Raw genomic sequence first — 23,263 nt, 5'->3', positions numbered from 1 at the left:
CACCGCTTATTCAGGTGGCAACGCTGTGCAAGGAATCCTCATCACTCAGATTGTAGAACCACCTCTGGGCGATAAAACCTGCACAGGCGAGCTTCAACGCTTGGATGGTAGTGCAGCACATACCTACTCTCCTGCTCACCCCGTCACTCAGACAGTGGAAAGGTACACTCTCCCTTGCTCTCTCAAAGTGCATCATGGGGCCAGCATCCTGAGTCACTCAGACCATACCAACATGGACCTTTCATATGCTGCTTCAGTACCGGATTTTCAGAAAATGTACGTGGTCAATGCAATTATTTCTGACTAAACAATGGGCCTGGGTTAGAGTTTGGTGAATGATACTCCCTCACAAAAGTGAACCATATCCCATCAGCCGTATTACAAGTGCTGTGGGATATAATGTCCTTGTAATAAGGCAGACAGGTTATCTGTCAAGTTTGTGAAGAAGTGTTCCATACACCAATCTTTAAACCCAGCCATAGGGAATATTGCAACATTTGCATACTTTAAAAACTATTTTTCACAAAACATTCCAATGGCTTGCAAAAAGATCTCATCCTTCCATTTAATAAGACAAATTAGCAACTTGTGTTTCTTCTGACACATGCTGGAGACCTTCAACAATACCAGATGTGTTCCATTCTGCTTGAAGATTGTTAGGTAATGTAGGGGACACGCTCAGGAAATAAAACAGCCCCATAGAAACCTTTACATCAACCAAAAGATTTTACAAACACATTTTCAGCTTGGTTTTAAAGACAGGTGACTCCATTAACTAAAGAGGATCAGTCATGTTCGGCTGCATCGTCCGTGGCTGAGATTTTAACATCTGAAGGCATTATAGGGTATTAATGAATCAATAGTTTTTTTTTCCTTACCTGGAAGGGTTTCAGGAAGGTTTCCTCCATGGCCAATCTTCCATACTCTGTGAAGAGCTAAAGAGTGATAGAGGGAAAGAAAGCAATACACAAAGTTTTTTAAAGAAGGACATTTTATTTTTTCATATTCAATAAGGAAGAGGTTTCACGTTTTGTAAAGCAACATATTATATAGAAAGTCGAAAAGCGGGGCCGCAGAAAATGTTTTTGTTGATAAAAATCCCAAGCACGCGTTCATGAAGTGTCAGAGCAGAGCCATTTACAAATAGTGTGTATCTAGAGAGCAAAACTGTGTGATGAAAATACTCAGGGGCATATTTATAAGGGAAGTGGCGGAGTGAGGCGTTAGCCTTCCCGGCTTAATGCCTCACTCTGCCCCTTCAGAAACATTGGGGAGGCACCATACTTACAAGAATATGGTGCAGCCCTGCGTTTCCCCCTGTGCTGGCGTTACAATTAGCAGCCTAGCGCCAACGCAGGCACCTTGGCACCATAGTGCAAGGATGTCTGCGTGCAGGGGAAGATTGTTTATGTGCAGTAAGGTCCACCTTCCTGCACATACACAATCTTTAACTGCTGTTTTGTAACTTCTGTGTGTGCTGCTTAATGCAGTACACATAGAAGTTGCAAAACAGCATTTAAAAAAATTATTGTTTATGTGCAGGAAGGGGGACCTTCCTGTATATAAACAATCATTGGCATTTTGCTGTTTCATGTGTGCTAAACAACGCAGCACACATGAAAACATCAAAAATGAGGAGAAATTAAACATTTGTCTTCATTGCGCCAGGGTAAGACCGGGTTTTCCCTGGTCTTAATTCTGGACATACCTCCTATTTACGCCACCCTTGTAAATAGGGGGCAGCGTCAGAATCAATGGGTGTTGCCATCGATCGCCCACAGCAGCACCCCTTGCCCTCCCCTTTAACCCTAAGCATAGGGTGAAAGGAGGCCTTATTTATAAGGCAGCATTAAGCGGTTTAACCCTGCCTTTTTATTATTATTAAGGGAAGCTTGTAAAGCGCCTGGTTACGCCCACCGGCGTGTCCCCGCGCTGTTGTAAGTGGGAGAGCCTAGAGCCCCATACCCAGACCAAACGCCTAGGCCCATTAGTGAAGGAACAAGTATGTTTTAAGCTCTCTTCTGAACCTGGTCTCAGAAGGTTCTAACCGAAGCTCAAGAGGGAGTTTATTCCAGCTCCTGGCCGCCAAGAGCCGAAATGATCTGCCACCCATTCGGGCTCTCTTGACTTTAGGGATCACCATCAGGCTGGTCCCAGTGGATCTAAGGGACCGGAAGGGCCTGTAGACAGTGATGAGATTCTGAAGGTACCTAGGCCCAATGCCTTGAGTGATGCGGTGGCACGTACAGAGTGCCTTAAACACAATTCTCTTAATGACAGGAAGCCAGTGAAGAGCGTCCAAGGCCCTTTTGGAAGCGGCCCTTTTTGGAAGCCTGAGGACCAACCGAGCCGCCGCATTTTGCAACACCTGAAGCCGGTCAAGACTCTTGACCGTGGCACCTAGATACAGTATATTGCCATAATCTAATCGCAAGGTGACAAGAGCATGCACCAGTGTCCTCCTAGCTTCTATAGGAAGAAGGTCCATAGTTTTACGTAGACCTTTGAGGATACCAAAACAAGTCCCCACCACACGTCTAATCTGATGTCCGAATGTAAGATCCGAATCTACCCATACACCAAGGTTCTTAGCCTGGGTGCACAGCATCGAGGCTGGGCCTAAGCTGGACGGCCACCATGTCGACGACCCCGCAGACGGGCCCCCCACCATGAGCACCTCTGTCTTGCTACCGTTCAACTTCAGGCAGTTGTTGGCCATCCAGGAAGCAAGTTCCTGCATGCATGCTCTGAAGTTGGAGGCAGCCAGGTCCGGTGCCCGTGATAGCGAGATAACCAGCTGCGAGTCATCGGGATATGACTCAATCTGGATTCCAAAACCCTCCACAATACTCGCCACTGGGGATATATATAGATTAAATAAGGTGGGGTTCAGGGCAGAGCCCTGCGGCACACCCAGATCTAGTTTCACAGCTCTAGAGTAATGGGCGCCCTGTCTGACCTAGAAACTGCGTTCCGCCAGAAATGATTGTATCCATTTTAGCCCCGGGCCTGAGACACCGCCCTTATTCAGACACTGCAGCAAGTTGTAGTCTGCTACAGAGTCAAAGGCGGAGCTCAGGTCCAAAAGGATGAGAGCAATTGTCTACCCCTCATCAGCTCCCTGCCTAATGGCCTCAGTGGCCATAAGTAGAGCTGACTCCGTAGAGTGGAGTGACCGGAATCCAAACTGTGTGGGATGAAGTTGGCTGGCTTCCACATGGGCCATAAGTTGTAAGTTTACAGCCTTCTCGGCCACTTTCGCCAAGTAAGGTAACAGCGCGATAGGTCGGAGGTTATGCAATTTCTCGAAGTTGATTTTAGGCTTCTTCTGAAGTGGCAGTACCACAGCCTGCTTCCAGCTATCAGGCACTGTGTGCATACTAAATGATACATCTAGAAGATGCCTGATATAAGGCTCAAGAGTGGCACTACTCTCCCCAAGCAGTTTTGGTGAGGCAGGATCCCTGGGTGAGCCGGACTTTATAGAACTGCAGATTCTGCGTAGCGACTCGGGGAGAGGGGTGATAAAACTATACAGCCTCTGATTTCCCCCAACACCTCCGATAGGTTCCACAAAATCTGCACCCGTTTTTTTGGCTCCCAGAAAGGAAGAGTATATTGTTTCCATTTTTTCTGAGAAGAAACCCGCAATGCGATCGCAGGATTCCCCAGAACTTTCCGTGGGAATGGTAGACGATGTAAGTGAGGAGGATAGATCTTGAATAATTCCTTAGTGGAATTTCCTGCAGCCCCAATTCTCTCAGCATAGTAAGTGGCTTTGGCCCGTCTAATAAGCCCATGGTAGTTTCTCCGCTTTTTTAGATATTCCAACTTTGCCTGACTAAGAAAGGCTATCCTCCACTGCCTCTCTAGACGTTTGCACTCTTCTAGGCGCAATTCATTGTTGTACCAAGGTGCAGATTTCTGTGGTCTATTTACTGTTTTATTCAGATGTAGTGGGGCTACGCTGTCAAGGGCTTCTCTTATACGTCTTTTTAAATAACAGCAAGCAGTATCGACATCGGTATCCCCCGGCTGCCCCCTTTTGGTCAGAGTTTCGTTAAACCTCAGCTGTGAGAAGCCAGCCTATTTGCGACATGGATGGTTTAGCACAGGTTGCTCATGGGCTCTAGGTTCTGGGATCTTTACCACACAGGGAACAAAGAAGTGGTCGGACCAGGGGATAGGGATGGGAGTACTCACTTCAACTTACCCCCAATTGGCAAATACTGGGTCCAATAAATGGCCATGCTGATGGGTAGGGGCCTTGGAATTCAGTCCTAATTGCAATGACTGTAGTTCCTGACATAAATCTACAGCCCCCCTATCAAGGGGATTCTCCAAATGAATATTGAGGTCCCCCAGCAGTAGGAATTTATCTTTCCGTAGAGCGGATTCCGTAATACCTTCCAACAGGCTGGAGACAAAGCGTGCATGTGGGCCAGGAGGTCTATAGATCAAGAGTCCTTTCACTGTAAGGTGCGGACTGACCCCAATTATAAATGCACCTGCCTCACTATCAGCTATGGTCATAAGTTCCTTGTAAATGAGGTGAAGCCCCTATCGCCACAGGAACTTCGTAAATAAAAAGGTCAGAAAAAGCATATGCGGCCCTTTCTGATATACCAAAGTGAGTGCCCCGGGGTACTTTCCACAATACATCCCTTGAGGCCCTATTACACATAAGGGGGCACTTTCCTTGTTAAAACAGGTGCACTGGGTGCAAACATGGAAAGTATGCCCTATTACATTGAATGCACTGCCCCCAGGGTAGCCGCAAAGTCTTGCTGCCCTGGGGGCAGCATATTCAAGTGAAAAATGTGTTTCAACATGCAGGCAGCAACCCGCCTGCACTTTTAAGAGGGGAGAGAGTTCCCCTAGCAGGCAGGTGCAGTGCATGACCGCACCTGCCTGCAAGGGGATGCCTCCCTTTTCCAGAGGGCTGCCATCAGAGGGCGCCCTGATAGTGTGCCACCTTCTAGATGGCACACTATCAGTGCAATTCAGTTTCTTTGCTGGTTACAGTCCTGGATGTATATGTGCACCAGCGCTATCTGTATTACAGAAAGGGCGGCACAAGCGTCTGTGGCCCTTTCTGTATCACCAAAGTAGTCCACCCACGTGCAAAGCAGATGCAAATGCCCGTTGCTCCCCGGGGCACTTTCCATAATACGGCCCATGCCTCTTCCTATCTTTCATCTTTCATCTTGTTTCTACCCTCTAAATCACTGTCCATTTACTTTTGTCCTCTTCGCTTCTATTCTTGCTGTATACTGCTCCTTATCTCATCTGTTTTGTTACTAATACTCATATTCATGCCACTTACATTGAAACACTTTTCACCAAAGACACACTGCTTGTCCGATAAAGGTATGGAAAAGAAAAGGAAATTAGTCTTTCGGACTGTTTCAGGTGTTACCTGTGGCCTTGAGTTTACCATTGTGATAGCTGAGTTCATTTTACTTCCAGAGTGATGCAGTTGTTTTTGGAAAAAGCAGGGATAAGGTACAAGAGGTGCAGACTACACCACCCACTTTACCTGGTTGTTATTGAAACAGTGGCAAGTGATTGACATGACCCAGTTGATTATGTGACCCGGCGCAACCCCTTGCGGTGTGACCTGAATAAACCTTTTGCTTATTACTTACATTATCTCACCACCATCTTAATAAATGTTTTTCCCTAAATCTGTTATACAAGCTAACATGGAAAGAGTAGGGTTGCTTCCCCAGTCCCTAATTTTGAATAAGTCATAAAACTTGAGAAAACGTCAGAGGAACACCAGAGCTTTAGCCAATCAACATTTTCTGTGCTCCCCTGGCTATAGCTGAACATGACACCACGAATTAGGAGCAATCAGACGTATTACAGCAATTCAGTAAGAGCCCTAATCAATCAATGTATTAACAAACGTGAAGAAACCACTGCAGCCTATGCACTGCATGGTTCTTGTGGAGTGGATATAAAAGAGGGTAGGACCAGTGGTGAAGACAGCTCCCTTCTCCATAGAAGAATAGGAGATGTGCTTCCCATCGCCAACGTCACCCCTCAGGTGCTAGAGGAGAAGTGAAGCACATTTTCAGTACTCACCATCTTGAAGATGGTGGGACTTATCCAACCAGGGCTAGGGCTATTTGCCACAGGAGGGTGGCATAATAGTGGGTGTATACACCCCAGGTAAGAGACCCATTGGTCCCTACCTGTCACTCCCCTGTAACCCATCATAATACATCCTAGACCCACAGTGCCACTGGTCTTTTACCTGAGATTCCGTCCATGCAATGCATTGCCAAGAACAAGCGCCTTGAAGAGGTTTACCCCGCAGTTTGCATTCAATGTTTTCTTTTCTCACTCTCAACTGACATCAGGGGGATATCATCAGTGTCTAATCAATGAGCTCTGGGTTCCTGTGTCTTCAAGAGTCGCGCATCTTTATGTGCAGCTCAGCTCAAAGGCGTTACAAGCTCTCAATCTCAAGCTTCCTAGCAAAGTTGGAAACATTCCTACTTCTAGCTAATACATCACTTCTTTTGCAGCCCTAGTGTGTTTTAATGGTTTTAATGCACTTTTATAGTATCACTGTCAAGACAGTTGTGGCTTTTCCACAGAGTGAAATCCTGGCACCCCAAGGAGTACCTCAGGTTACTATGTATTTATGGCTCTTTTGATGATAATAGGGATTGTGTGAAGTGTTGATTATTACACTTGTCAGAACTGAAGGCTGTGCTTAGATTTTGATTGAACTTTTACAGATTTATGAAAAAGGACCCAAAGTTGCCAGCTAAGGACATCTAGCTGCAAGGGGATAAATTGGTGGGCCACAAATCACCTCCAATTGCAGTCAGAGAGTCAATGAAACACGCAACCCTGGAGTCATATATTTCAAAGGCTGTTCTGAAGAGAATATGAAGCATTCCAATATTTTCAAGGGGTACCAAGCAAGTAGTTGGAAAACATAGGGCAAACTATGCAATTTACGGGAATTTTCCTAAAATATTACCTTAAATGGCAGACGTTTTATAGGAAGTACAATATTCATGTATAACGTTTGACATAGTCTACAATTGCCAAAATATACATTGTCTGCTTTCCTTATACTTTCAGAAATAACAAGCTTTATTATGAGAATTTTTGGGATCTAAAGTGAAGTGCTGAACACCTAAAATATTAGGAGTACATTTTGGTGATTGACAAACCATGAACAAGTGATTTGCTGCTGGTTATCTCGGTTGCTGGTTGGTCCCTGTTCTGTCCCGGCAATTGACAGGGTATAGTGGAGAGCTATATAAGTTTTAGTGTTTCCTAAAAGATGAGTATTTCTTCCTCTGTTGTTGTAAAGTTTTCTAGGGGCAGTGATCAATTCAACGTTTTCCTTTTGACATTCCGCAATCAGCAAGTCACGCACTCATGATTTGGGTGATCCACAAATATTTCCAGTTACATATTTCGAAATGTTGAATTTGCACATATTATAGATGGAAGTGTTTTTACAACTCATAAACCTGAATAAACGTTGTGAACTGCCCCCACATGTCTAGTCACCTTCTACGTCTAGGAAAGGGACACAGGAAAAAGAACATACATCAAGCTAAAAAACTACAGGCTTCTATGATTGCGTAGGAGCAGGAAAACCTATCACAATAGCTATAATTTTAGAAAAAGTACACTAAAAACATAAACTGAAAGTTACACATATTGACTTTAATGACATTACAAATTAAGCTACACACTTTAAAAAGGTAAATGTTGCTTTGATAACTGGTGTATCTTCTATGCTCTTTAACTTTCTTGAGTTGCCTCATCATTCTTTTAAATATGATCCTTCTTACATGACCCCATATCATCTCCTGGTGGGCAAATCTCAAGTTCTCTAGGTCATCAGAGACCCTTGCCTGCCCCACCCACCCCTTTTACACATCCATGCCCTCCTGGCAGGATGTGTAGCATAGCAAGGATGCCATCCGCCTTGATGCAAGCAAGGAACATGGCCCCTCTTGGGGGAAGTAAAATACGCCAATTGTCAAGGGTCAATAGGACGCTCAGTGATATGGGCCCCCATGCCACTGCACCTGCTGCACCATTGAGCAGAAGCGCCTTGCTGAAAAGTGTGTTTGCTGGTTTGGTTGCAAACCCAAAAGCTCACCAGGCTGCCATGTCTTAGTGGCCGGCTCACCATTCTTTTTCTATTTCCAGAAACAAGTACCCACAGTGGGATTTTTTTTCTCCAATTGACATACATCATTGTCCCTTCCATGCAGGGAATATTTTCCCTGCATGTTAGGATTTCTTTTCTATTCTCCTGCAGAGACCCTTATGTCCTGCTTGGTGAATCCTTGCAGGACAAATTACAGATGAATGCCCAGCCCTAAACAGAGTAGGGCATATGCCGCTTTGACCTGGGCTTCTGGGTCTAAGGTTTCTGATAGGGCAGCCCGCCTGGTTCTGCCATGGTAAACCCCTGAATGGGCTGGGCAAACATCAGCTCTGCCAATCCATGGTGAAGCTTCTGCTCTACTAAACACTAGATGACTCTACTAGTTTTCCTCTGTAATCGAGCTCACTTTATACCGTGAAGCATAACAGGGTCTGTTGTCTTCATACCTTGGTTTCTAAATCTCCATGCACTGCCCTTTTTTACATTATAAGACCCAAGATGACCAAACCTAAAGTTCTAAACATTTTTTCTGCTCTTAAGGCATCCTTTTACAGCCTTAGAATACCTAGCCACTGACTATACATTATTGGACATTATGCATATCAACACGCAAGCAGTGCTTAATTTGTAAAATGTTACGTGCCAGGGCTCTGACCAGGAGACCACTGCAGCTTGCACCACCCATCACCCTTGACATCGCTGCCAAAACAACTACTAACCATCTCTTTTGCATGTAAATGCGATAGTTCAGATTCTTCCAGGTTCCCAAAGCTAAAGGAGTGGCTCGGGAGGTAGGTGTTAACAATTCTTTTGATGTATTTTCTATTCCTAAACAACCATTGTTCTGCTCATCTCTAAACTAGATGAGCAGAACCACCATGTGGTAGACTGTTCCAAGTATGGTGTTGACAATTAGGTGCCGGTGCCGAGCACCGGAGACCAGTTAAGTGCCGGTGCTGAGCACCGGAAAGCACCAGCTCAAATAAAGCACTGACGCAGGGGCATATTTAAAAGCCCCTATCACCATAGGAAAGTCACTTTTTAGGATGCTCCTGTGGCAATAGGGGCTTTGCCTTATTTACAAGGCAGATTTATATCAGTGAGCAACCCAAAATACCCTTGAGGGCTTGGGTAAATATATGGAAAGGTAAGGAGTGCCTTCAAGGGAATTTATTTTCACAAATAACTTTTGGAAGTAATTCAAAGAAACTTATAAGGACAATTCAATGGTCCTCTAGTGGATTAAATCCCAAATAGAACTTTCTACTGATTATATGAAAGGTACACACTGTTATACAACATAAAACAAACATAAAAGAACAAACACTAATTGAGTGTATAGGAAAATATTGAGTTTATCGTTCAGTTAAAAGATAATCAATTTGAGAGGGGGCGCACAGCGGAATTGCTGGGTAAGACCGCAGCTCCGCCGGACGGCTGAGAACGCGACGCCTAAGGTCGCTCAAATGCCCGCAAAAACGCTATTCGAGCGCTGTCCCATGTGTGTGAATATCTCCGGCACACAATGATTTGAAAATTAACCATTGGCGGCCAGGAATACCGTGAGGAAACGACTAAAATAGCTCTGTGACCGAGAGCGGACAAGATGGCGGCCATCGCTTTCCCCTTCGAGTCAGTGAAACTAGCGGCGGAATGAACACACCAACCGTCCTGGTTGAAGCTGGAAGAAAGCCCAGGTGTCGATACCAGCTGTGTGGACAAAGCGCTACTTGGCCAAGTAGCTGTGCCCACCACGGAGCTACCGTTTCGTAACTGTTTGCCAGAGGATGGCGCGAGACAACATGGCGGCGCCCAGGGGGACGGCTCCAGACTGGTGTGGTGAGTGAGCCTTGGAAGATACACTCTGGGACTCACAGCGGAATCCGGCCGATAGCTGCTTACACCTGCGGTGCGGAATGCTACAGGGGACGCATAAATTAAACATAGCGCCGTGTGCTGTCGGCTGTTGCGGCGGATGTCGCCTGTGAGTGCGACGCAACCCCTGCTGGCGATGTAACCTCGCAACGTAGTGGGGCCCCGACTCAACACCAAATCCCCCAGATCAGCGATCTGAACAGTATGCTGCTGCTCGCGTGAGCTCCAGGTCACTAGCGGCATACTCTGGCGGTGCGGAGCACTACGGGGACACGTCCAGTTAAAATAACACCGCTTGGATGTCGGATTGCGGCGGATGTCGCCTGAGAGCGTGATGCAACCCAAAATGGCACTGTGACCTTCCTATGCAGTGGGCCCCGACCAGGTACCAACTCCCCCAGGTCAGAGATCTGCGCAGTGTGCTGCTGCTGCGGGTGGCACGCCTGGTGAGCTGAACACAAAGCATATACCCCAGAGGTCAGTGGGGACTCTAGTTGAAGACGACACGGCTGCCTAACATCCTGTGGCCCCCATCGAGTGCAGGCCTCCCGTGCCCGAGCCGGCGCGCTGTGCAGGGAACCAAAATGGCGGCAGTCAGCAGAAAGACGAGATCCACCCCACGGGACAAAGCGACGTTCACCCCCCCCTTCCTCGACAATGGTAGGGCCGGATAAACAGCAACAGAAGATTTCCTTCGAATCAAAAAAGACGCCCAAAGCTACTGAAACGACGCCTGTTACCATGAGTGGATCACCGAGCGAGCCAGCTGCCGTTAGCAATATGGAGAAGATACTGCTAGCAATCCAATCTAATCTACAAGATATCAATGGTAAATTGGACAATCTAACGTGCAGGATGGGTGGCATGGCTGCCAAGTTGGAAAAGCATGGAGAGAGGCTGGAGACGGCGGAAACGCGAATTTCGGTGGTAGAGGACGAATCACATGCCACCACTGCCAAGTGCACATCCATGGAGCGAGTTCTGGAGGTGATTAAAGCGAAGGAGGAGGAATTGGAATCACGCTCTAGATGCAACAATGTACGCATCACGGGATTACCAGAGTCGACCAACACCGGACGCATGGAGCAGTATGTTGAGAAACTATGCAAGGACATATTTGGAGATGACTCACTGTCGCAAATGTTTGTCATAGAGAGAGCGCACAGGTCCCTTGCGCCACGTCCACCTCCAGGAGCATCACCACGTCCGATCGTAGCAAGGGTCCTGAATTATCGAGACAGGGACACCATCTTGAGACTGGCACGAGAGAAGGGTCCCATAATCCACCAGGGTAATAAACTTGAAATCATCCGGATCATACTGTGGCCGTACAGCAAGCACGCAGGGAATACACAGCGGTGAAATCCAAACTCAGGGATCTACATGTCAATTACTCCATGCTGTACCCGGCCAGGTTGCGGGTACTATGGGAGGGCAAGCCTGTAATATTAGCGACTCCGAAAGCTGTGCAGGAATTTGTGAAGAAAATATTTGCACAAAATAAATCTGGTGCACGTGAGGAACGTCAGGTGGACGCTGATTGAACGCATTGGGTCTACGTTTGACCGAGACTGTCTGTGAGTATGATAATCTCTATTGCCCCACAGGTACTTCTCTTTACAGATGTTGGCGAAGTTTACACAGAGTGACTCTGATGGCCCACAATAGACATGGTAAATTGGGCTCCCTGATAATAACTGCTTGTCGTGCCAGTTGGCGCCAGGATTGTGAGCGGCCACGGCGAGTATGTTGGCTCCCTCCCGTGGCCAGAACTTATGGGTGATTACACTGTGGAGCAGTAGCGATACTTAAGGAATACTCTCATGGGTGTGATGAGCTGTATCTTTGCATAAACTGGTTCGGAAGCACCCATGGACGAACAATGCTTCCCGTCTAGCCTAACTGCTCCTATGTTTAGTTGTTCTGTTTATGATTATGACTATTTCGTTGACGGCACTGGACACTTTGATAGATGTGCTGTATGGAGAAACACGATGGTCGGTACATGGAGGGACGCTTTGGGATCCTCACATTATTAAGAATTTTTGGGCTGTTATATATTGCAAGTTCCCCACTGGGCTCGGGTGGGAGTGGAGCAACACAATGCGTGTTCTCATACGATGGCCAACTAAAATGTTTTCAGACGAAGGGCCGGGAGCGGCCGAGGGTGTTGAGACACAACGAGTATATTTTTCCTAACGTTAGGGATGCCGTCCACTTCCATTTAGTTGGAGGGAGAGTTGCGCCTCCAGCGGACCTCCACATGGGAGTTCCCCACACAGGTTCATTAGGAATGGGTTTGATGTTTAGCCCCGAACTGTTGTCGAGGGTAATTGGGGGGGGGAGACTGGCTTCGGCATGTTTGGGTTGCTGGAGTGGGAGGGGGAGGGCGGGAAGAGGTAACTGTTGATATTTCTGAGACCTGAACAATCAGATTTTGTCTGTCGCTTATATTTTGTAGAAATAGAGCACATTTGTATGCACATGTTTGCACTTGGACACATCTCGGCAGACCCCTGGCGCTATTGCTATGCGCAGCAAATGCAGACACCACCACCTTACCGATGACTCAGAGGTCGACTCAAGCCAATAATGCACACATAAAACTACTAACATGGAATGTACGAGGCTTAACACAACCGAAGAAAATTAGACGCGTGTTTGCATACCTGAACAGACATTACATAGATATTGCGTTTTTACAAGAGACGCACATTGCTCCAAACACGCATCAATCTGTAGGCCTAAAATGGGCCGAATCTGTTCATGTCGCAACGTACTCCTCCTACTCTAGAGGGGTGATGTTGCTGTTGAGGAAAGGGCTAAATTTCACAGTGCTGAGGGTGATACAGGATCCAGAGGGCAGGTATGTTATTGTATCAGGGACACTGCGGGGTAAGAAAATGACTTTGCTTAATGTCTATGGCCCTAATGTAGATTCTCCCGACTTCTTTCAGAACTTGTGGGGACACCTGCAACAATTCACGCACAATAGGATAATCTGTGGGGGTGATTGTAACGTGACCCTTATTGATGGTGTAGACCGCTCCGCACAGTCCATCGAACCACATAAAAATGCTAGAGCCAAACTACAACATATACTAGCGGACGTGAAACTAACAGACATATGGAGACACAAGTTTCACACGGAACCGGGTGCCACGTTCATTTCTGCATGCCATAGCAGCTTTTCCCGATTGGACTATTGGCTGGGTACTACTGACATTATACATTGGACTAGTGACATTAACGTCCTTCCAAGGACGCTATCGGATCACAATCCGGTTTTATTGACACTCTCCATACCAGATCACGTCCCATCTCCCTATCAATGGAGGTTTAACTCACCTGCACTAACAGACATACTGTACGCGGACACTATCCACACAGCAATCAAAGACTATTTTCTGCTGAACGAACCGGCGGTCGATGACCCATGCCTACTGTCGGAAGCCTTTAAGGCGACGGTTCGTGGGGTTTGTATGAGCACAACTATAGGCATACTTTGCGACATACGACAACAGATTAAGATATGCGACACGCAAATGAGGGAGTTGGAAAGGGTATATGAAACTACCCAGGATGTTGCGATTCTAGGAAAATTAAGCACATTACACACGGAACATCAGAATCTAGTAGACGACGAGATAAAGTATATGGATAAAAAACACACTGCTAGAGCTTTTGGTGAGGGAGGCAGGCCGGGTGGGCTGTTAGCGGCAAAAATTTGTGAGGGCAGGAAACACACGGAGGTACTTGGCATTAAAACTGAAAACGAGGTTATACTGACACAAACGGTGGATATACTGCAAAGCTTCGTCGCTTCCTATAGTACACTATACACATCACAGCCAATAGCCTCCACAGATGCTATCAACGAGTACTTTAGGGACGTGGCCATAGCATGGCTGTCTGACCACCAGCAGGAATACCTAGCGGCACCCATCACGGTTGAGGAAGTCACGGAGGTGATAAAAACACTGCCGAATGGTAAAGCGCCGGGCCCGAATGGGTACACGAACGAATTTTATAAACATTACGTGGATATCCTGGCTCGCCGGTTGACGGAGATGTACGGGGCCGCGTTCGATCAGGGTGAACTTCCCCCAACGCTCCGAGAAGCGGTTATCATAGCTCTCTTGAAACCGTCCAAGGATCCGACCCAATGTGATTCCTACAGGCCGCTGTCACTGATAAATGTTGATTCTAAAATCCTAGCGAAGATCATGGCTATGAGGTTAACACCGCTAATGACCAACTTGGTGTTACCAGATCAGGCAGGCTCCACGTCCCATAATACCCGGACAATGTTTGCCCTGGCCCATTATCTCCAAACGCAGACGAAGGCGGTAGCGGTGCTGCTGGACGCTGCAAAGGCGTTCGATTCCATCGAATGGCGGTATTTAATTGCGGTGCTGCACCGCATGGGCTTCCTTAAAAGATTTGTCCAGTGGGTGACCCTACTTTACACTAACCCACGAGCCAAGGTCCGTATTAACGGGTACTTATCCGACAGCTTTGCTGTAGAACGCGGTACCAGACTGGGCTGCCCGCTCTCCCCCCTGATATTCGCGCTGGCATTAGAATCACTGGCCTGCATTATCCGACAGAACTATAAATCATCTGCCCTGCATTTTGCCGCTAGACCGCTCCACATATCATTGTACGCGGACGATATGGTGCTCTATGTTCGCGATCCAAATGAACACCTAAACCAGCTGCTGCGAGAGTACATCAAATTCGGCGGGCACACAGGACTAACAATCAACTGGTCAAAGTCCTCCATCATTCCCCTCACAGACACTACGACTCCCTTTGATATTGAATACCCCCTAGAGTGGCAGACCGACCCGGTGCGTTATTTGGGAGTGCTATTCCATAGAGATCCTGACATAGTACTCCGCACAAACTATGGCGTAACAATAACCAAGCTGGAAGATAAAGTGAAGCGCTGGATACAGCTGCCGCTGTCTCTGGCAGACCGTATTGCAATAGTTAAAATGAATATATTGCCCAGACTGCTGTATTTATTCACTAGCATCCCCATTGCTCCGCCGGGAGAGGTATTCCGTCGCATCAAGTTCCTAGTATTACAGCTCATTTGGGCAGGTAAGCAGGCGCGGATCGATCTCCAGACATTGACGCTCCCCTATCCTAAGGGAGGATTTGGAGTGCCAGATTTTAAACTGTACTATTTATGCGCGCAGGCACAGTATGCGGCCTACTGGTTTCACATGGTGCCATATCTAACACACACAGCGATCGAAGAAGGCGATGCACATCCGGTCCCTCTTACCGCCATCCTCTCGCATAAACGCCCGCCATTACACGCTCGTAACATAAATACAGTTGACACAACCGTCAAGGCGTGGCACGAAATTGGGAGACTGGCGCACAAAACCCGCTTTATGCACGAAACATGCCACTGCTAGATCACTCAGCGCTGTCTGTCACGCGTGAGAGGGTGGGAATGTCGCTATTACAACAGGTGGGCATTACGCAGATGGGAGACTTATTTAACAAGGGCAGATTCGTAGACATTGTGGAACTCCAGTACATACACAACAAATCACAGATGTTTTACTTCACACATTATAGACTGCAGAGAGCCATGCTGGAACTATACCCTACCTTTCCTGAAGAGCCGGCCACCCTGGATACCTTACAACTCTTCATTACAACACAGGACCTATCGCACCTCACATCGCGATTATACTCCTCTGCAAAAGCTGAAATCCCACAATCTACGGATAGGGCAAAGGCTAGATGGGACTTGGTATTGGACAGGCCATTGACAGAGAAGGAATGGAAACATACATGTGCACTAACACAGATTCTGACCCCTAACGGGAATCTCAAAATCATACATTTCAAATATCTACACCAGGCATACTACACCCCTGCGCGAATGTGTAGATACGGAATGCAGGATGACAACAGATGCAAGAGGTGCGGTGCAGAGGGTGCTGATTTTGTCCATTTAGCCTGGTATTGCCCCAAAATTCAGGAATACTGGGAAGAGGTACTCACTAAACTGGCCTCAATGGTGGGGGTTGAGGTGGACTGCACAATCCGTTGCTGCTTGTTGGGCATTATACCGCAACTCAAATCATCTAAGCGTAGTAAGTTCTGCGAGATCGCCTTGTTATTGGCCAAGCGACAGGTCTCACAGTGTTGGCACACTACTCAGGTACCCACCACACTAAAATGGCTACAAGATATGTCCAGCTGTGGGGACAAACTACTGACTTACGAAGAGAGCCTACCACTGCGATCCAGGCCGAAAGACTTTTGGTTGTATCTCACTGAATATTTGGCCACGGTGGACAGTGACACGGAGTGACACTAGAAGTTACCTGTGATATGAGCCGAGTGTAATAGTGACGATGGGGGGTGGGGGGAGAGGTGTTCAGGAAAGATGACATGATGTATTTGCAATTGTACTTATCGATGCGTACAGCTGAAGGTGAAGGTCTCGTTGTTGGGGTTAATGGTTTGTTTTTTCTGTGTATGTTCTAATACACCAACAAAATTTGTAAAAATCAAGGCCTAATTTATGTGCTATACGCCGCCGGACAGATGTTGTCGGCTATATGGCTGTGTACTATCCACGTTGAAACGCACATTCACAATAACACAGCCGGCCTCAGGGTTGTAGGCTCCCGGCTGTGTATCCTTTTTATTTGTTACAAATAAAGGTCTTACAAAAAAAAAAAAAAAGATAATCAATTTGAAATACAAATATATATATATAAAAGAGCAGGCCTACTAGTACATTGATCATAAACAAATATATAACTCTGTAGGTCCAGATGACACCTTTCCTAATTCTCAATTTGATGGATAGAAAAGGAAAAGGAGCTGGTCGTCGTTTCGGTCTCCTAAGTGTTAATCTGTGAGACCATCTTCAGGACTGTTGAAATTTATATTTGTAATAACCTAATGTAATCTCTATCACTGGTTGAAAATACTTCAGATACACACAACTAATGAATGAATCTCGATAAAACTATAAGCTTTCTTGCGATGTGATCAAATTCGGATAGTGCAAATTTAAGAATGTTGAAATAGCAGAAAGCGTCACTACAGGACTAAATTACTTGCCTGGTGGAAATGTAACTGTCTTAGTTTACATTCGACAGACGTAAGCACACAGACGGTAAATCTAGTTGATGCGACACAGTCTTCAGAATGACTGTGGCTGCAATGTCCTTATTTTAGTTGAAACTCTTAGAGTCGGCTTGAGTAAGGGTCCACAGATTAGTTTTAGTCTCCTATGTGCCGTAACAGAATCAAAGCCGCGTCCTCAAAAACTCTGGTAGTTGAGAAAAAAAAACTACCAGAGTTTTTGAGGACGCGGCTTTGATTCTGTCATTTTGATAAATTCCTGCAAGCACTTCACATACAGCGGATCTAGCGCTGTCCCTTGCATTAGATTTCACCACCGCCATCGCTAGCACGAGGCCACGCCCACCCGCTAGGCCACGCCCACCCCCCCAGCCTATGAATAGCGCTGATTGCAAGCGCGTCCATAGAAACTGAAGACCTCTGAGGCGGAAGCCGGAGGTGGTGTGACTCGTGTTTTGAATTGCTTATTTTGTGTTCATTTCATATTTTAAAACTTTGTGTCCTATCCAGAGATCCTCTCTGTATTTTAAATTCCTGCAAGCACTTCACATACAGCGGATCTAGCGCTGTCCCTTGCATTAGATTTCACAGCCACCATCGCTAGCGCGAGGCCACGCCCACCCCTCCTCTCCCTAAATGTGCTTCCCACGCAGGCGCAGCGGACGAGCGCAGCGGACGAGCGCAGCGGGAGCGCCGTTTGCGGGCCAAAGGTGCGCCTAAGGCAAGCCCGTCTGCGCCCGTCCGCGCCGGGACCGGGCCCAGGGCCACAACCCCTGCCCAACCGGCGCCAGATACCGACAGGACGTACACAAGCCATGATTTATTGGCACTTCAGCCAGCGCCCAACACTCGCTGTACAAAAATAGAACCTTCAGAATTACATAGCCAGTCTGCTACATTCTGCCCCCATTGTAACTACACAATTCCTTTACGATTACCTGCCGTAAATACTATATCTGCAAGGAATGGAAAAGTAGCTGTCATAACAATTGCCCTTATCAATGCGCGCTCACTCGTTAAGCATAGGCAAGAGATCTCAGACCTCATTACTGACTTTAAATTGGATGTTCTGTTTGTCACTGAGACATGGACCGATGAATCATCAGAGCCAGACTTAGCTATAGCAGTACCGGATGGATACAAAGCATACCGCCAGGACAGATTCAGACAACGAGGGGGTGGGCTGGCCATAATAGCTAGAGACTCATATCCTGTCAGAACGATTCCTATCCCATCCACATCCTGTGAAGCCATGCAGTTTGCCATCAAGTTATCACCTTTGTTTAACTTCAAAGGAATATTGATATATCGTCCCCCTGGAACAAAAACAGCCTTTCTTAACAGCATTAACACAATGATGGAATCAGTTGCCACTGAAAGTGCATTTACGGTCCTAGGTGACCTGAATTTTAACTTGGACCAAACCCATCTAACTGACACGGTCACCCTAACTTCCGACCTGGAAATACTAGGGTTAAAACAACGGGTCACTTCCCCCACTCACTTAGCTGGCCACATTTTGGATCCCATATTCTCCAATTTAGAAGGCCTACAAATAACTAATATATCACCCCTGCCATGGACTGACCATCATGCTATTTTCGCTACTATCACCATCAATACTCCTTGCGATAACAAACCTACTCTCATCCCTCAAAAGCCTTTTAAAGATTGGAAAAACATCAATCTGGCCTACCTAAGGTCAAAACTGGATCATACTTGCCCAGTACTGTCTGCTGACCCCAATTCAGCATTACTTCAATTTCACTCCTGGCTGGGTTTGGCCACGAATCAATCAGCCCCGACCAAAGAATTATCTAAAAATAGATCTAAACCCACTGCCCCCTGGTATAACGAAGAACTAAGGGCACAAAAGCAAATCAACCGCAATAAGGAGAGACAATGGAGGAAAACCTACGATACAGCAAGCAACGCAACCTATAAGGAATCTCTGGCACTCTACAAAGCCATGATCACAAATGCGAAAAAAGACTATTACACTGACCAAATCCAAAAATCCAAACATTCCAGTAGACGATTGTATCAAATCACAAAATCACTGTCAGGCAATTCCCCGGATCTCACTCCCCCCGTCACAATCTTTATGTGACTCCTTAGCCTCTTTTTTCTTTACCAAAGTTGACGATATCTATCAGGCATTCTCGGCAAAATCACTCCCTAGGACAGTTAATTCCTTCACTCTACCTCCAGCCAACACGTTCCCCAGCTTTCAACCAGTCACAATGGACCAAATCAAAATCATAGTGTCCACTATTAAATCAGGATCGGCCCTGGACCCTTGTCCACTCTCAGTGCTTCTGCCGGTAATGGACTCCATCATCCCATTACTCACCCAAGTCTGCAACTCCACTCTACTTGCAGGCACTTATCCAGACCCCTTAAAAACACCCTACTAAAATCCTGTTAAAAAAACCTTCCCTGGATAAAAATGAGCTAAAAAACTACAGGCCCATTGCGAGTCTCCCGTTTGTGGCTAAGGTGATCGAAAAAGCCATGAACATTCAGATCTCTGAATTCATTGAAAAACACCATCTCCCCGATGACACGCAATTTGGATTCCGGAAATACCATGGGACAGAGACAGCCTTGATTAAGGCCGCCGATGATATCAGGGTAATCCAGAATCAGGGGGGAACAGCCATCCTGGTAATGTTGGATTTATCAGCGGCCTTCGACACGGTCGACCATACCATCTTGGTCGATCGTGTCGAGGGATTCGGAATCTGCCACTCTGCTAAAGATCTAATTGCCTCCTTCCTATCCAAAAGAACGCAGGCTATCATCTTAGGCCCATTTCAATCGGCACAACTTTCATCTCCCTGCGGAGTTCCTCAAGGCTCATCCCTTAGTCCGACACTTTTTAACATCTATGTGTCGGACCTTGCTAAAACCATCAAAGCACAGGGGATGAGCCTAACCTCCTATGCCGATGATACCCAGTTGGTACTGGCAATCAAAGGTGACGGAGATCAAGTGGCTGAAAAATTTAAGAAGGGAATTGTCGACATAGGAGAATGGATGGCCACTAATTGCCTCAAATTAAACTCAGATAAAACTGAGGTGGTCATATTTGGACCTCTTCTCCCAGCCTGGCCATCAAGTTGGTGGCCAGATGCCTTCGGTACCCCTCCCACCCCAACCGCCAAAGTTAGGAACCTCGGAATCATTTTCGATGAAGGTTTACACTTCATGGATCATGCCAATAAAACAGTTTCCACAGCTCATCTAAAACTAAAGATGATCAGAAAAATTCGACCTTTTCTCCCGGAGTCAGCCATCAAAACATTGGTCACCTTCCTAGTATTTTCTGCTCTGGATTACTGCAACGGCCTCTTTCTCAACGCTCAATCCAGAGTAATAACCAAACTACAAACTATCCAGAACGCAGCAGCACGCCTGCTTTCTGGCAAAGCAAAATATGAATCAATATCAAGAAGCATAAAGGATTACCACTGGCTCACCATTCGAAACAGAATCTATTTCAAGTCCCTTTGTATCGTGTTCAAAGCGCTCAATAACCAAGGACCTCACTTTCTGAAAGAGCAGCTGCAACCGTACAAACCTAGCAGAATGTTACGTTCAGCTACCCTCGGCCAACTGGTCATTCCTCGTACAAAGACGGTATCCTGGGGTGATCGACGCTTCTTGGTGGCAGCCCGAAGCTCTGGAATACTCTACCCCTAAACATCAGGCAGAGCCCCTCCCTCCTTCACTTCCGTAAGCTCCTAAAAACTTGGCTGTTCGATCAATGATTCCTCCGTCCCCACGTTTCTCACCACAAGTAACTGTTTTTTTAGCTCCAAGACGCCCTAGGGTATATGCTGCGCTCTATAAATATCAAAAATAAATAAATTCTGTTATGGCACATAGGAGACTGCAACTAATCTGTGGACCCCTACTCAAATCGACTCTAAGAGTTTCAACTAAAATAAGGACATTGAGCCTTCCTCTGCACACAAAGATATGGTCTTAACAAAACTTAATGCCGCATTGGTTGATATACATTGCAGCCACAGTCATTCTGAAGACTGTGCCGCATCAACTAGATTTACCGTCTGTGTGGTTACGTCTGTTGAATGTAAACTAAGGCAATTCCATTTCCATCAGGCAAGCAAATTTAGTCCTGACGGATGGAATGGTCCTGGTTAGTTAATAATCCAGAGATGGACATGTGATAGTTGAGGTATTTAAATCTCAGACTTACTAATTAGGCTGTTGTCGGTTGCCCTGCATGGCTGTACACCCGAATACTTCATACAAAATATTGTCCTGTTCTTAATATCGTTAACAGAAATACATTACTATTACTGGCCGTAGATTTTATATTATGAAGTCCAATGAGGCAATTATGTTGCCGAAGTTATTTAGGACACAGTATTTATGTCAAACGATATTCTGATAGGATTAGCAAAAAAAAAGTGAAGTTATCATCAAGCACAAAATTTGGTTTTGCTGAATATTTATCCATGAATTGAGGAGTTACACTTTTATATTTATGTTATTAAAATAAAATGAATGAATGAGAACAATCACACTCTACATTGGGAAGTCAAAGCACCTTTTATGTACCAGTGAGCAAACATCAGGAAACACAGTGCTGGGGTTATGAATGGAGAGAATTACCTGCAAGTGCTGGAGATCGTCTTCTTGAACATTCTGTGATAAATTATACACCTTAATTGAGAATAAATAGAGTCCAGTGTTAGTTAAAGTTCTTTTGATTTATCTTTTGCTCTCTTAATAGACTTTCTCAGCTTAGTCTTCATTGTTCACTTTTCGGACTGGATTTAACTTACGTGTTTGAATGGCAGGTGAGCTACAATATGGATGAGATCGATTGATTATAATAGATCAATAAAAAAACATTTCATGGCAACATTTTATCATGAAGTGAAGAACATGAACTGCAAGATCACTTGGTTGCTAATAAGGAAGTAACTCCTCAGTGTGAGGATCTGTAAGGGGTCAAGAGTCAGAGGCATGAGAGGCAGATGCCCATTAACCTTGATGTCTGCAGGAGCCATCAGCAGGGCCTTCGGTGGGCAGACTGGCCAGCTGGACATTGAAGCAGCCTGTGTGGGCTTCCAGTGGTGGTCTGCGAAAATCATACACAGGGAGCAGAAGGAGATAACCTACCACCTAGACTCTGGTGGGCACAACAGATGATTGAGGTCGATTTTCGCTTGGGCACTCGTACAAGTATTCAGCGAATCATCACTCACAAATGCTCAGGGGCAGGACACCATCTTTTTGTCCCCAGGCACATGTACAAAAGTGCAGTGGACCTTCGGATGCACATGATGAGTCTGCCTCTGTTACATGACCTTTCCCCACGTAAACCAGGTGCAAACATACACCCACAGAACCATCAGCGAATCACAGCTGTGATCCCTCAGAACATAAGCTCTATACTGATGAATCCTATTTCATCACCCCTAGGCTAATCTCTTCTCTTATCGCCAGGCATTCGGATCCCCAGGTCATGTATCCTAGCTTTAGCTTTATTTACTGCTTTGTCCTCCCTGTGGTTCCAGTTCCTTCACATTTCCTATAACCTCCCTGCCTGCCACTTTTCTCTGTGACTACCAAGTTGCCAGTAGAGAGCCTCTTTGGACGGTGCACTCTGGCATTACTATGCTTCCGCCTGGATCCTACGTTACTACCTCCTCTGTGGCTAGCTCCGCTTCAAAGTCTTGAATCTCCCTCTATTTTGCCCTCACTAGGGACTGCGAGGCTCAGATCTAAGCCATGCTGTAACTTATCAGTACACCTAAATTGGGATGACCAATGACCCAGTGGTCAGTGGTAGGTTATCTGGAGACTATATCATTCTAATTGTTACGAGACAAAAATCAGTGTTAAGATTCGTCTCTTAACACAGACAGGGATGACATGGGTTGTTATTGTTGTACATGTCACCCATGTAAAATGTGATCAGATAGTAAGAATGAAGGATACACTATACTACTATTAGTACTACTTTGAAGAAAACTTTTAGTAGAAGAACTTCGTCCAGCGGAATGATTATGAGAGCACTCAACTTACAACATACCGATGTGCAAATATAGCAATAACAAAGTAAAT

General features: G+C 46.1%; 1 protein-coding gene across 3 annotated transcripts in view; it reads right to left on the bottom strand.

The window, feature by feature from the left end:
• The window catches only part of ATL1 (atlastin GTPase 1), a 311,830-nt gene that overhangs the window by 96,309 nt on the left and 192,258 nt on the right, over positions 1 to 23,263 (bottom strand). For all 3 annotated transcript variants that reach the window (XM_086937304.1, XM_086937301.1, XM_086937300.1), the window contains exons 5-6: positions 21,803 to 21,853; positions 879 to 935 (exon numbers count right to left, since the gene is read on the bottom strand). In XM_086937304.1, the coding sequence (XP_086793430.1) occupies positions 879 to 935; positions 21,803 to 21,853 (108 nt within the window). The remainder of the gene's footprint in view (positions 1 to 878; positions 936 to 21,802; positions 21,854 to 23,263) is intronic.

Source organism: Lissotriton vulgaris, chromosome 9 (genome assembly GCF_964263255.1).
Source record: "Lissotriton vulgaris chromosome 9, aLisVul1.2, whole genome shotgun sequence".
Taxonomy (NCBI): domain Eukaryota; kingdom Metazoa; phylum Chordata; class Amphibia; order Caudata; family Salamandridae; genus Lissotriton; species Lissotriton vulgaris.
The sequence above is the reverse complement of the archived record's forward strand: the minus strand, read 5'-3'. Positions and strand labels throughout refer to the sequence as shown.